This window comes from Rhineura floridana, chromosome 5, assembly GCF_030035675.1.
Source record: "Rhineura floridana isolate rRhiFlo1 chromosome 5, rRhiFlo1.hap2, whole genome shotgun sequence".
In the NCBI taxonomy this organism is placed as follows: Eukaryota; Metazoa; Chordata; class Lepidosauria; order Squamata; family Rhineuridae; genus Rhineura; species Rhineura floridana.
The window spans coordinates 151,067,105-151,081,986 of record NC_084484.1 but is presented as its reverse complement, the minus strand read 5'-3'; the positions used below and the strand labels follow the sequence as shown (position 1 = coordinate 151,081,986).

Here is a 14,882-nt window from a genome sequence, read left to right as displayed (position 1 = left end):
GATAATAGGGGGAAAGGGGGGTTAAGGGATTCTTCTCCCATCCCTGCCCAACATTTCTCATTGTCCTTCTAGTAAGTATTGTTTTCCGGGGGGGGGGGAGACAATGGGGTTAGCGAAATCAGGTTTCCCTTGTCCATGTCAAAAAAGTTCTGCCCAGAAAAGATAAAGACAAGAAAAACCATGGGAAGATAAAACAAAATTAGAAATAAAATGTGTAAATGAGTCAGGGTTTATTTACTGGCAGTGGGCATGCTTATTTTTAGTATAAAATAAATTTCTCTTCAGGGCACACAGTTGCCTTTTAGATATCTAACAGCAGCAGCAATGTCAATTGATTAGAGAACACAGGTTGTACAAGTCATTAATCTGCTAGGTACATTTACTGTGCAGTGTCGTTTTTTACATGCACATATTAGAGGTAAAAAAACATTAGCCCCTAAATAGCATGCCATCATTTTCTATATAGAATTATTCAGTTCTTAATACAAGTGAGCAATGTTTTAATCAAATCTGAAAAACACTTTGATCAAAAGGAATAGTGGAGGGTCAACAGACATTTACTTATTAGGAGGCCCTCCTCAGCTGTAATATTTTGTAGAGAGCAAACAGCTGTAAAATAACAGCTGTAGAGTAGACAGAAAGCAAAGCCCTAGTAAACAAGGCTAGGAAAGGGGTATACTTGCCTCTCTTTTGGTTCCACCTGTGTGCTTCTTCTAGAGCATCAGGATCAAATACATAGGTGCCATCCTCTGCAAAGAAGTAGTCATCAGTGCTAAAAACAACTGCACTGGGAAATTCACGTTTCAGTTGCCTGGAGAACCAAACAATTGTAAGGAAAAGCCAGAATTTCACATGGATCAATAAAACCCTTAGAGGTGCAGTTTTTCATTTTCCAACTACCACTCCTTCCAATTTAATTGGGGTCCAAATGGTCCCACTGCACTTTTAGAGGAATTCTCAGATTAAAAGAAAATTCAGTTGGAGGCAGGGTAGGATTGAACTATCATCAAACAATCAGCCCATTTATTGCAGGACACATTTACTTATTTATTACACATTTACTTATTTATGCCACTTAATATAATACAAATCTCCAAGTGGTTTACATAAAAACAATGAAAACAACCATGTTCAGTAAAATTTCCAAAGAACTAGAGAAAATGAAATAAAACAAAACACAACTGTATATCACCAATGAAACTGAGCAGTATACAAACAAACAAAAATTAAAAGAGTCATATCCAATGTCATGCTAAATAAGTGTCCTGTTAGTGCAAGTATTACTGCTTGCACAAGGGTTTTTTCACCCCTCCCCCACCCTAAATTTATTCTAGGGGTTCCCCCAACCCACTGGAGCAGATTTGGGGACGGCACGCAAGGGGAGAGGAGAGGGGAGAAGTCCCATTGCTCAAGCAGAAATCCTTGTTTAGCACTACATTGGAGACAACTTGAGAGTAGAGGCACACTTGTGTTGTGCTGGTTTCAGTGCATCTCCAGCTCTCTAGTCAAACTCCACCCCTTTTTACTCTTAAAACCTCGTCAGATCACTGCCAGTGCATTTCTTGTTTTAAATTCAGCTTCAGGGAGGTTTCACAACTGATTGGTAGATCAACTCTTTTGTCTTCCAGGTGTGGCCAATGGAAAAGCTTTGCTGCAGGCTTTGTGGCAGAGACAGTGATTGATCCAATGCTTTGCTGTGGGCAGTCCTGAAAGGTCTGATGGCAGCAGTAGGGAAGGGAAGTGTAGCCAGCAGAGGGCAGTGTCACTTCAAAATGCAGCCAGAGAAACCATTCTGGTTGCTTTTAAAGCGACTAGTGTGCCCACAGCCTAACAGAGTCCAGGAAAGCTTGGGTAAATGCAACTTTTTAAAAGGTGTTTAAAGGTCACTACTGTCTGCACCTCACAAATGACTGTGGGAGGGCATTCCAGAGGATGGGTGCTATAATTGAAAAGGCCCACTTCCACGATGTGGCAATCCGCTGGTCATGGAACAACCAGCAGTGTCTCCTCAAAAGATCTTAAAAGATGTGTTTGGTCTACACCAGGGGAGGCAATCTGCCAGCTAAGTATTCTGGGCCCCCAATTGTTTAGGGCTTTAAACGTCAACCTCAAACTTGGCTTGGTAGCTAACAGGCTATGTGGAGTATGAAGTAGCAGTAAAAAGCTTTACATATTTTATAGCCCTTTAGGTCCAGTTCTATCTGGAAGGGTTAATCTCTGAATGTTGTTTTACTCGATCTTGCAGCCACTGAGTGAGGAATATGAAGAGATGGATGCACCTATTGCTGCGACAAGTGCAACATTTGGAAATTATAGATGCATTTTATTTCTTCTGTTATTTTTGCAATCTTAACAGTGGAATCCAATATATAGCTTGGCCACCTGCTTTGCCCTCACCCCTGCTCTTAGTGACATTTTTCTGGAGACTGTCCATCAGGAAGATGAGTGCTTTTGGTTTTTAGCTGTTGTTTATTTTTAGAAATGCTAGGATTTTGTTGGCTGGAATTTTTGTAAATTGTATCATTTTTATTTTGTATTTGTGTTTTTCTATTTGTGTGTAAGCCGCCTTGGGGCCAGCTGGGAGGCAACTGGGCTCCTTGGGACTATGCAGCTTGCCCATGGCTGCACAGGTGGCAGGGCACGTAACCCCTGAGCCACTCACTGGGGGGAGGTGATCTTTAGCTGGCCCTTTACACCCAGAAGACGAAAGGAGATTTGAACTCACAGACTCTAGACTCACAGCCAGGTTCTCCTCCCCACTGGGCTATACCAGCTGCCAGAAATAAACCATAACATAACATATACCTAGTGTGTAGTAAGTCCTACTGAGTTCAGTGGGACTTATTCCCAGTACAGGATTGCAGCCTAAACCATGGGCATGCACCCCTAAACAGCTGGGAAATTAAGACCTCAAAAGTTGGTCGATGTAATGGGCTTAAAGAACTTCAACAACTTTCATAAAGAGTAAGAATTCCTAGTTTTTGAGTTCAAGGAAACTGAAACCTCTCCCGCAGACAGAATTTTATCGAGTGGGTTCTGCCCACCAATGGAAATATTTATACAGTATATTCTGTCATACCAATCTCAGGAGGCATGAACAATTTATTCAGCAGCAAATACATAAAATGCCCTGGATTCTTTCACATCTTGCTGAGTAATTGTTCCAGCTTCTTTTTCCATGGGTACTCTAAACAAAATTCCCCATAAAAAAGTGATGACAATTCAACATACAGGACTGTGTAAACCACTCTAAGCTTTCCAGAGGAAGCATTAGATATAAGCATAACAAATAAGATGTAGGCGCTCTTGTTAGCTGATTTCATAGGAGTGATTGTAGGCTACTGCCGTTGGGGAAATTGTTGCTGTTGTTATGTGCCTTCAAGTCGATTATGACTTATGGTGACCCGATGAATCAGCAACCTCCAGATCCTGTAAGTTCAGGTCTGTGGCTCCCTTTATGGAATCAATCCATCTCTTTTTCTACTCCGTTCTGTTTTTCCTGGCATTATTGTCTTTTCTAGTAAATCAAGTCTTCTCATTAAGTGTCCAAAGTATGGTTTTAGCTTCTAGTGATAGTTCTGGTTTAATTTGTTCTAACACCCAATTATTTGTCTTTTTCGCAGTCCATGGTATGCACAAAGCTCTCCTCCAACACTACATTTCAAATAAGTTGATTTTTCTCTTATCCGCTTTTTTCACTGTCCAACTTTCACATCCATACATGGAGATAGGGAATACCATGGTCTGAATGATCCCCACTTTAGTGTTCAGTGATACATCTTTGCATTTGAGGACCTTTTCTAGTTCTGTCATAACTGCCCTCCTCAGTCCTAGCCTTCTTCTGATTTCTTGACTATTATCTCCATTTTGGTTAATGACTGTGCCAAGGTATTGATAATCCTTGACAAGCTTAATTTATTTATTTATTTATTTATTTGTTCCATTTTTAAACCGCCCATAGCAAGTAGCTCTCTGGGCGGTGTACAAAAAGATTAAAATACAAAATATTACAATAAATAAACAGCAAACAAAAAGATTTAAAATTATAACATTAAACGCTTAAAATGCCTGGGAGCATAGCCAGGTCTTAACCTGGCGCCGAAAAGATAGAAGCGTCGGCGCCAGGCATACTTCTTCGGGGAGGCTGTTCCACAGTTCGGAGGCCACTACAGGCCTTCCTCTTGTTCTACTCACTTGTTTCTCCCAGCATTATTGTCAACTTTAAAGTTACATACATCTTCTGTTGTCTTTAGTCTTCTTGATGTTCAGCTGTAGGGAAAGTTAAGCCATCTTAAATCAAGTACGCATTTTAATTGGTTTGCAGGTCATTCTGTTGACAGTCCCTATACTTGCATTTACTGCTGAAGATCTATTAAAAGTATGTCACAGTTGATCTTGTGGTAAAGGAAGCAAAACATGACTTCTTTGAATGTTCCAACTATAAACAGAGTCTAAGCCACACGTCCCCTGACCTATGATGGTTTATTACCACAGTTCTAGCTGAGATCAGATCTTTTCAGAACTAAAATATTGATATTTGTAGCTATGTGCTTTCACATTCAATGTGATACTTGATTATAGTACAAGTAGGGGAGTAGTCGTCCAGGTCCCAAGGGGATCTTAGACCCCTTACTTTTTTGGAAGCAGGATCCCAATGTCTCCAGCTTCCTACAAGCCAATCAGCATGAGTGTGTGTTAGGTTCTGAAAAGAGTCTTCTAACATGCTCTCTTCTCCTTTCCTGCTGATTACAGCCAATCAAAGTGAAAGGAGATGAGTCAGCCACTGAGAAGAGTCTTCTCAGTAGCTACCACTCTTCCCTGATTGGCTCCTAGAGATGTCTGTTGTTGTGGGAGAAGACATTAAGAAGGATCTCATTCTCAACCCAGCACAGAAAAAAAAGGGGGAGGAGGAGGAGTGGCTGTGACTGTTATGAAAGGAGCCTGCACTTCTGAATTTGCCATTACACTACTGACTACAAGATCCCCCTGCCTCACAGGCAGGCCATCATGGAAAAACGAACACCAATCTGGGCCCATCCTCTGGCCAAAGGAGCAGCTGCAGAGAGCCTGCTTTCCCTCATCTTAGCAGAACAAACACTTATAAGAAGTGTAGGGAACCTTTGGCCCTCTGGAGGTTGGTGAACTACAACTCCCATCATCCCTGGACATTGGCCATGCTTTCTGGGGCTTTCTGGAGTTGTAGTTCAGCCACATCCATAGGGCTAAAAGTTCCCCACACCTGACTTAAAAGAACCTTGTAACTAAGAACTACTACATGCACTTGATCTTCCCCCTTTCCCTCCCAATTCCTTTTCCTTTTGTCCCATGTCTTTTAGACTGCAAGCCTGAGGGCAGCAAATGACTTACTACTGGTAATTGGAAGCCGCTCTGGGAACCTTTTTTTGGCTGAGGAGAAGGGTAAAAAAAATACTGTCATTAATTAAATAGTTGTCAGGAATAGGAAAAAAACACTGGTTGCACTGTAGCCAAGTGCACACTGCTTCACTTCCAGACTTTTAATACTTTTTTAAGGTTTCTTAGTTTCTATTCTGCTTCCTCTCCCCAGGGCTGCTGTGCAATCTCATATTAGAAATCACACATGTGCAGTTTCCAGTAGGTGGCTGCAGAAAGAGCTACTCAATTAATTATTATTATCATTATCATCATCATTATTGATTTACATATTATTTATAGGCCAAAATGGCTTCAAAGTGGTTTATAATATAAAATCAATTATAAAATGGATACATAAATACCCAATTACAATTCAATCAGAACATTAAAACATCCTTAATTAAAATATACAATGAAAACAAACCAGTTAAAAACATGACAATTAAAAAAAAATATTTAATAAAATCACAAGTTCAGGAGAATGCTTGCCAAAGCAGCTATGTCTTCAGGAGCCAGTGGAATGCCAATACTGATGGAGCCTCTCATATTTCAGCAGGGAGGACATTCCACAACATTGGTGACTCCAGTGAAAAAGCCTGCCTCCGTGTTCCCACTAGGCCAGTGTTTCCCAACTAGTGGGCCACCAGATGTTGTTGGACCACAATTCCCATCTTTCCTGACCATTGGCAATGCTGGCTGAGGCTGATGGGAGTTGTGGTCCAACAATATCTGGTGGCCCACTAGTTGGGAAAGGCTGCACTAGGCAATAATCATCAGGCCATAGCAAAACTAACCGGGTTCCATTTGTTGAACATAATATCCTTGCTGTACAATGGAGTGGAAGTTTTTGAGATGATGTCTGTTACACATAAGTGCAACCCTTTATCTGTTATTTTATTAAGATTTATTTAATGTTTACTAACTTCTTTTCTTAATTTTCTCTGAAACTGTTAGTTAGATGATGTGATTCCCAGACACCTCATGGAAGAAAACTAGTTGTCATGAAACAGCCTTCATGAAATTCTTTCTGTGGTCAACTGCACTAATGCCACTTCAGTGGGAATTATTCCATGGGCATGATCCAGCCAAACCTAAGCACTGAAGGCTGCACTCTACTCTTTCTTGGGAGCAAGCTCTACTGAACACAGTGGGACTTACTTCTGAGTAAACATGCATAGGGTTGTGTTGCACGCCTGGGCTCCTTTCGGGGGGAAGGACAGGCTATAAATTATTTATTTATTTATTCGACTTATTAGTCGCTTAACTGGCTGAATTGTCAGCCACTCTAAGCAACGTACAAAGCAGAATATGTAAACATCAAAACACTAAGAGACTAACAATAAAAACTAACAATAATGTAAAAGCTAAAAAAACAGGAACAGCAAACCAAAAGCATTCATCTTCCTGGTAAAGGACAGTCCCCAAACAAATGTCACTAAGAGCAGGGGTGGGGGGCAAGGCAGATGGTAATGCTTGCCCCTTGATGGTCCCAGCACAGTCTCATCCCTGCAGCAGCACAACTCAGCCTGCAGCTCCTCCTGATAAGGCCCAGGCAGAGGGGTGGGGCAAGGCAGGTGGAAATGCTTGCCCCATGATGGTCCCAGCACAGTCTCATCCCTGCAGCAGTAACACTTCCGCTTGCTCCACGCACTTATTGAGCTTCTTCTGGCCGGGCCAGACTCTTGCCGAAGGACTCCAGGTGATGGGGACGCCGCCGTCTCCCTTGCAGGCTTCCTTGCTTTCGATTTTGATAAGCAGGTGCTTGGGGGAGATGTACTTGACGGCAGCAGCATCGGGCGGGGTGGCGGCCCACCTTTCGCTGAGGCAGGGCTGTTGTGCCTTTCCCTCGGTTGCCACCGTGGAGAGATCCTCGGGGTCTCGGCCGCTTGTAACGCCTTGAACCAAGGGCTCCGCTCTCTGCAGAGGCCCCTCGAGTCTTTCTGCCTGTGTGTGCGTGCATGCATGTGTACATGCCTACATGCCTTGGCTGGCAGATATTTCAAACAACAGCACAGATGAAGTCTCTTAAGGAGCCCAGATGCCGTTTTCTGGCAAAGCATCTTTCAGTGCAGAAAGAGAGGTCTGGGACTGAATAGGAAGTAAAACTCTCTCCAAGGTAAAAGACCCTCCAGAGATTCAAGAGGAAACAAACACCAAAGAATGGCCCAAAAGCAAGAAAAGGCCCTGCATAAATTTATTAAATTGGGAAGCATGATGTGGAAGCAAAGGAAATACTACTAATGGTTGCTTTTATTGCAAGTTCTTGTATAAATTGATTTCATACTGGCATCTCTTATTTGCTCTCAGATATCTGAAACTTTGACACCATTCTTCTTCCAAATTGTCCACACCACTAGGTAATTTTTAAATTGTTTTGAATTTTTTAAATTGTGTTTTAAATTGTTTTTAAAAGATGTGTTTTAAAATATGTATATTTGTTTTAGATGTTTTTAGTTGCTGTAAACCGCCCAGAGAGCTTCGGCTATGAGGCGGTATACAAATACAATAAATAAATAAATAAAATAAAACACATAAATAAATAAATGCAGTTTTCAATAGAAGATACTTACTTAAAGTTCCCCACCTAATCAATGGGATTTAAAAGTACTTTTCTTTTTTTTTGCACTATGATGCCCATGTTATTTCGGAAGACACTGTTTCGTAGAGTAACCAGAACTATAGCTCGTTCAGGTCAACAGAATTCAACAAGAGAGAAGGAGATCAATAGGTGGACAGATCTCCAGCATCTCAGCAATCCATCGCTCTCTCATCCCGCTTTACAGATGGGGAAAATGGATAATTTCTTGAAAATGACTTGCTCTTTTTCCAACTTTGTGTATTTTTAACTGTCATACTCCTTTTAACTTGGTAAGCTTTTTGTGTATCCATGGACTGAAAAGTGGTGCAAAAATAATATTCCTTTACGATTTTTATTTTTAGCTGCCAGCAGTACTGGGAAGTTCACAATAGTTGCTGTGGTCAACTGCACTAATGCCACTTCAGTGGGAATTATTCCATGGGCATATGGCAAAGCTCACGGTATATTAACGGAGGAATCCAATCAGGACAAAAGAGACTTCTGGTGTCTATATACCAAAGCACGGAGCTTGGGAAACAAGCAAGGGGAGCTTGAAGTCTTAGTGCATCAAGGCAAATATGACATCATAGGGATAACAGAAACTTGGTGGGATGACTCCCATGATTGGAATATAGCCATTCAAGGATATAAACTCTACAGAAACAATAGAAGCAACAGAAAAGGAGGGGGAGTAGCGTTATACGTCAAAGACAAATACACCTCTATGGAAATCCAAGAGAGCGAACAAAGGGGTCCAGTAGAGACCATTTGGGTAAAAATAAATGGAGAAACAAATAAAACCGACGTGGTAGTAGGTGTCTACTACAGACCCCCTGGCCAAGAAGAGGTGGTAGACGAGGCCTTTCTCAAACAAATCTCTGAAATCTCAAGGAGGCAAGAAGTAGTAGTGATGGGGGACTTCAACTACCCGGATATCTGCTGGGAGACAAACTCTGCGAAGCACAAAGCCACCAACAAATTCCTGATGGGTCTTGCTGATAATTTCCTCTTTCAAAAAGTAGAAGGAACAAGGGGATCGGCAATCCTGGACCTGATCTTAACTAACAGGGACAAATTGGTCACGGGAATTAAAGCGGTTGGTACCTTGGGGGAAAGTGACCACGTAATGCTGGAATTCGGGATTCTGGGGAAAGCCAAAGAAGAATATAGTCAAACATGGACCTTGGATTTCAGGAAAGCCGATTTTAGCAAGCTCAGAGAAATGATGGGTACGATCCCGTGGCTAGATAGACTAAAGAAAAAAGGAGCCCAAGAAGCGTGGGAGTTCATGAAGAACGTATTACAAAAAGCGCAATCACAAACAATTCCAAAGAGGAAGAAAAATGGAAGACATCGGAAAAAGCCAATGTGGCTACACGGAAGACTGGTGGAGGAGGTAAAAGTAAAAAAGAGCATGTATAAAGAATGGAAGGAAGGACGCATCACCAAGGAAGAGTACCGACGAGCGGCTCGGGCTTGCAGGAATAGCGTAAGGAAAGCTAAAACCCAGAATGAGCTGAGGCTGGCGAGGGAAGCGAGGAACAACAAAAAGGGTTTTTTCAGATATGTTCGAAGCAAGAGAAAGACCAAGGAAACGGTAGGACTGCTGCTCAATGAGGATGGCAAAATGTTGACAGATAACGAGGAAAAAGCAGAACTGCTCAACGCCTATTTTGCCTTCGTTTTCTCCCAAAAAGGGAACAGTGTGCAACCTTGCATCGGTAGCAATCTCACTAAGGGGTCGGGATTGCAGTTCAAGATTGATAAGGAGATAGTCAGGAAATACCTAGTTAACCTAAATGAGTTCAAATCTCCAGGGCCTGATGAACTGCATCCCAGAGTATTGAAGGAACTTGCGGATGTACTCTCAGAACCTCTTGCCATCATCTTTGAGAAATCATGGAGAACAGGAGAGGTGCCGGAGGATTGGAGACGGGCAAACGTCGTCCCGCTCTTTAAGAAGGGTAAAAAAGAAGATCTGGGGAATTACAGGCCGGTCAGTCTGACTTCAATACCGGGAAAGATATTAGAACGGATAATAAAAGAGTCCATTGGCAACTATCTAGATGACAATGCTGTGATTAGAAGGAGCCAGCATGGGTTTGTCAAGAAAAAATCCTGTCAAACTAATCTCATCTCTTTTTTTGATCGGGTCACTAGCTTAGTAGATGGTGGAAATGCTGTAGATGTCATCTATCTAGATTTCAGCAAGGTGTTTGACAAAGTCCCCCATGACCTTTTGATTACCAAACTAGTCAAATGCGGACTACATGGAAATACTGTCAGGTGGATTCACAACTGGTTGGAAAACCGTACTCAAAGAGTGGTCGTCGGTGGCTCTGCTTCGGACTGGAAGGAGGTCTCGAGTGGAGTGCCACAGGGTTCTGTCCTGGGGCCGATACTCTTCAACATTTTTATCAATGACTTAGATGATGGAGTGGAGGGAAGCCTTATGAAGTTTGCGGATGATACGAAACTGGGAGGGATGCTAACACAATGGAAGACAGGAATAAAATCCAAAGGGACCTGGATAGACTAGAAAATTGGGCTGAAATTAATAAAATGACATTCAATAAAGACAAATGCAAGATTCTGCATTTAGGCCACAAAAACAAAATGCATGGGTACAGGATGGGAAATACCCAGCTTAGCAGTAGTGCGTGTGAGAAGGACCTTGGAATTGTAGTGGATCGCAAGTTGAACATGACCCAGCAGTGTGATGCTGCGGCAAAAAAGGCAAACGCGGTTTTGGGCTGCATAAACAGAGCTATAGTTTCCAGGTCGAGGGAAGTAATAGTCCCACTATATTCTGCATTAGTCAGGGCTCATCTGGAATACTACGTTCAGTTCTGGGCGCCTCATTTTAAGAAAGATATAGACAAGTTAGAACGGGTTCAGAAGAGGGCATCGAGGATAATAGCCGGTATGGAGAACAAGTCTTATGAGGAAAGGTTGAAGGAACTTGGCATGTTCAGTCTGGTGAAGAGAAGGCTGAGGGGTGACATGATTGCACTCTTTAAGTACCTGAAGGGCTGTCACATAAGAGGAGGGTACAGATTTGTTCACTGCTGCCCCAGAGGGTAGGACTAGGTCTAATGGTTTTAAGTTGCAGGAGCGTAGATTCGGATTGGACATTAGAAGGAACTTCTTGACAGTAAGGGCAGTTCGGCAATGGAACCGACTGCCTAGGGAGGTGGTGGGATCCCCTTCACTGGATGTCTTCAAGCAGAGGCTGGACAGCTATCTGCGGGAGATGCTCTAGCTGTGGATTTCCTGCTGTGAGCAGGGGGTTGGACTCCATGGCCTACAAGGCCCCTTCCAACTCTGATTCTATGATTCTATATAGAACCAATTACTTGAGACTTATGATGCATTTGTAATAAAAGTTGTATTATATTTTTATTCTATTCTCCCTCCAAGGTGACATACATGGTTCTCACCCCACCCCACCCCATTTTATCCTGACAACCACACTGTGAGGTAGGTTAGGCTGAGAGACAGTGGCTGGCCCACGGCTTTGTAGCTCATTCAGGATTTGAATCTGGGTCTTCTTGCTCCTGGTCTTACACTGCACTGAGGATGAGTAGGTATTATAACAGCAGAGAACAACAGCAAACACCCGGGTGCAGTGTTAGATCACAACCTTTGAGCACATAACAAACCAAGAACTATGCAAGGCCCACTGCAGGTGGGTGCAACTGGTAAGGAAGCTGTGCAACAGGGATGGGGAACTTGTGTCCCTTCCAGATGTTGCTAGACTGAAGTGCCCATTAGTCCACAGCCAGCACAGCTAATTACCAGGGATGACCAGATTCATAGTCCCAACATCTTGAGCAGGGATTCTCAACCTGTGGTCCATGTGGGCTTCAGGGGGAACCAGATACAAAAAAAATAAAATCAATTTCCAGTGCAATAAAATTAATTGTATTTATTTATTTAAGGGGTTCCATAGCTTTCACCAGATTCTCAAAGCGGTCTGTGACCCAAAAGAGATTAAGAACCATTTATCTAGAGGGAAACAGGTTCACCACCCCAGTCTATATATTTTTACACTCACAATAATATTTTTTAAAGGGCAGTGAGTGAAACAGACCCACCTACAAAGGCAAACAGTTCAGCTAGATGACAGCACATCCAAATTTACCCTCATGCAGGTGGAACTGCTGCATTCATAGGATGAGGGTTCCACCACAGCAACAGCTTCAAAGCCATCATACTGTTAAACTTCACCTCATTTAGACAGATGGTATAGCACAGTAGGGAGGAGAGCTTGGCTGGGAGTCCAGAGTCTGTGAGTTCAAATCCCTGCTCGTGTCTCCTGGGTGTAAAGGGCCAGCTAAAGAATACCCCCACAGTGAGTGGCTCAGGGGTTACGTGCCCTGCCACCTGTGTAGCTGTGGGCAAACTGCATAGTCCCAAGAAGCCCAGTTGCCCCCCAGCTGGCAGTTGCGGACAAGGAAGGGGCTGGCTTGTGCAGCTGTGGCAAGGTGAGCAGGCCCTCACCAGCTGGGGAGGACTATTCTCAGAGAGAGGCAATGGTAAATCCCCTCTGAATACCGCTTACCATTAAATCCCTATTCTAAGGGTGACCATAAGTCGGGATCAACTTGAAGGCAGTCCATTTCCATTTCAGATTTGGATGACGTAGTGGCTATTCAGCCCAGACTTGACTTGTCTACTATCAACAAATGCCATCCATCCATCCCTAGCATAAACTTTCCTCTTGACAGTAAAGAACAGAATCTGTCAGACTTCTTACAGGAAAGGTTTGTTGAAAGAGGTGAAGCTGCAGCAATGGAGCCTTGCATATCTGGAGGTAGAATGTCAAGGTATCATCTGCAATCTCTCAATGCAATAAAAACTACTTTCTCAAAAGAGAGTTAAGCCAAGAGCGATCTGGAAAAAGGGTTAAGCTGCAGCGAATGTTCATTTCTCAATTTCTTATCTTGCTGAGGCAGGCCTCATTTTATCAAAAGAGAAAAGAGAGGCTAGCAGGCTGAAATGAACTTTCAGGTCACATTGCCTTCATACTCATTTATCTCTAAGCTCCCAGTTGTTTACTATATATATACTTTGCTTATAATAGAACATACTACTGTAGGCATTGTACAACTATACTAAATACATGACTCTTTTTCCATAACCCCTTTTTCACTGTGGATTACATATACTTGTCACAGTCATGCTGGAGGACAACACATCCAGCTGTAAATTTGAGGACGGATGGGTAACTAGTCAATTACAGATCTAGATCACATGCTCCTGTTTATACTTATTGACTACCAACCCATAAGTACTTGCACAGATGGGAAAACATACAGGATCTGGACCTCAGCACCACAAATACTACGACTTTTGGAATTTTTCTGTCAGGTTGAAAGTGGTTTAAGGATATGCTTTTTCTCAGTTCAAAGGCTTTGTGCTACCATCAAGTGTTACTGAATAATCTAGGATGAAGATTTATGAAAAGCAGCTTGACAAATTCATGCCAACCTTACCAAAATCTGCCTAGTAATTTTTCTACTGTTGTTCCTTCTCACAACAGTATTTGCAATTGATTTATATTCAGGGAGTACTACTGCAGTTTTCAGATCATAGTAGTGGTGAGTGGGCTTGCGTGTTCCAATGAACCCTGTGAGCGATGCCGTCAGGAGTCATGTACTCCCAGCAGGGTCACCCATGGCAGTAAGGTCAAGGGAGAGGAACCAGACAAAGAACGATCCAAGAAAGTCCTCAACGGCAGAACAGGCGGAGGATAACAATGTGCACGTTACAACAGCTGTGAAGGCGGATGAAGGCTGCAGCAGATAAAAGACTTCCAATCATCGTGGTATCCATGCTATTGGATCAAAGCCTTTTTCTGTTAAGATTGTGTGTTGATCGTCGTGCGCCAATCTCCCCACATAAAACAAATTCACGCACAGGCGTCTTCCAACCAAACCAAACCAAAAGTCCCATGGCGATTGGCAAATGGCGACGGGGGCAGGACTGTGAAATCCAGAAGCCCCTAGTCATGGACCTGCACATGGGTGCTGGATACAGACTTAGTCGTCCTGGCTCAAGGACCGAGGCAGTTGAGTAGTTCGGCAGCTTTATCCACGACTGAGCAGTCCTATTCAGGATCCACTCTGCTCACCCTGTATGGGGAGGGGGCTAGAAAAGGTGCCCTAAACATAGTCTGCCTCATCTCTCTCCCTGACTGGATTACCGTGTCCAGTGGGGTCATCACTTAGCGGTTGCAAAAGACAACTGAATTTTGGAACACGGAATATACGGACATTGCTGGACAATATAGATAGTGAACGTCCTGAACGCAGAACTGCCATCATTGTGAGGGAGTTGAGACATTTTAATATCGACATAGCAGCACTCCAAGAAACTCGAAGAGCAGGAGGACAACTGAAGGAAGAAATCATTGCTATGATTCTACACCTTATCGAGGGGAAACTTCCTACTGGTGTGGAAATCATATATTGAACAGATGGAAAGCTTTTTAATCTCAGTAGGCTGAAAGCAAAAAGTAAGGTAATGTCAACCTCTGTCGTACAACTTCAATATGCCGATGATAATGTAGTCTCTGCACATTCAGAGAAAGATCTTCAAACTATCCTAAATGTCTTCGCAGAAGCATATGGAAAGCTTGGGCTCTCACTTAATATAAAAAAACCAAAGTGCTTCATCAACAGGTGCAAACCAGTCCCTCTGTAGCACCATCAATCCAGCTTAATGGTGTGATGCTGGAGAACGTTGATCACTTCCCCTATCTTGGCAGCCATCTCTCTGTAAAAGCTGACATCGATGCTGAAATTCAACATCATCTGAGCTCTGCGAGTGCTGCATTCTCCCGAATGAAGTGTAGAGTGTTCCAGGATTGGAATATTCGCAGGGAGACCAAAATGCTTATTTACAA

General features: G+C 42.9%; 1 protein-coding gene across 1 annotated transcript in view; it reads right to left on the bottom strand.

Annotated features, from left to right (window-relative positions):
* The window catches only part of N4BP2L1 (NEDD4 binding protein 2 like 1), a 29,955-nt gene that overhangs the window by 8,348 nt on the left and 6,725 nt on the right, over window positions 1-14,882 (bottom strand). Inside the window, exon 2 of the mRNA XM_061628439.1 lies at window positions 684-811. Within this exon, the coding sequence (XP_061484423.1) occupies window positions 684-811 (128 nt within the window). The remainder of the gene's footprint in view (window positions 1-683; window positions 812-14,882) is intronic.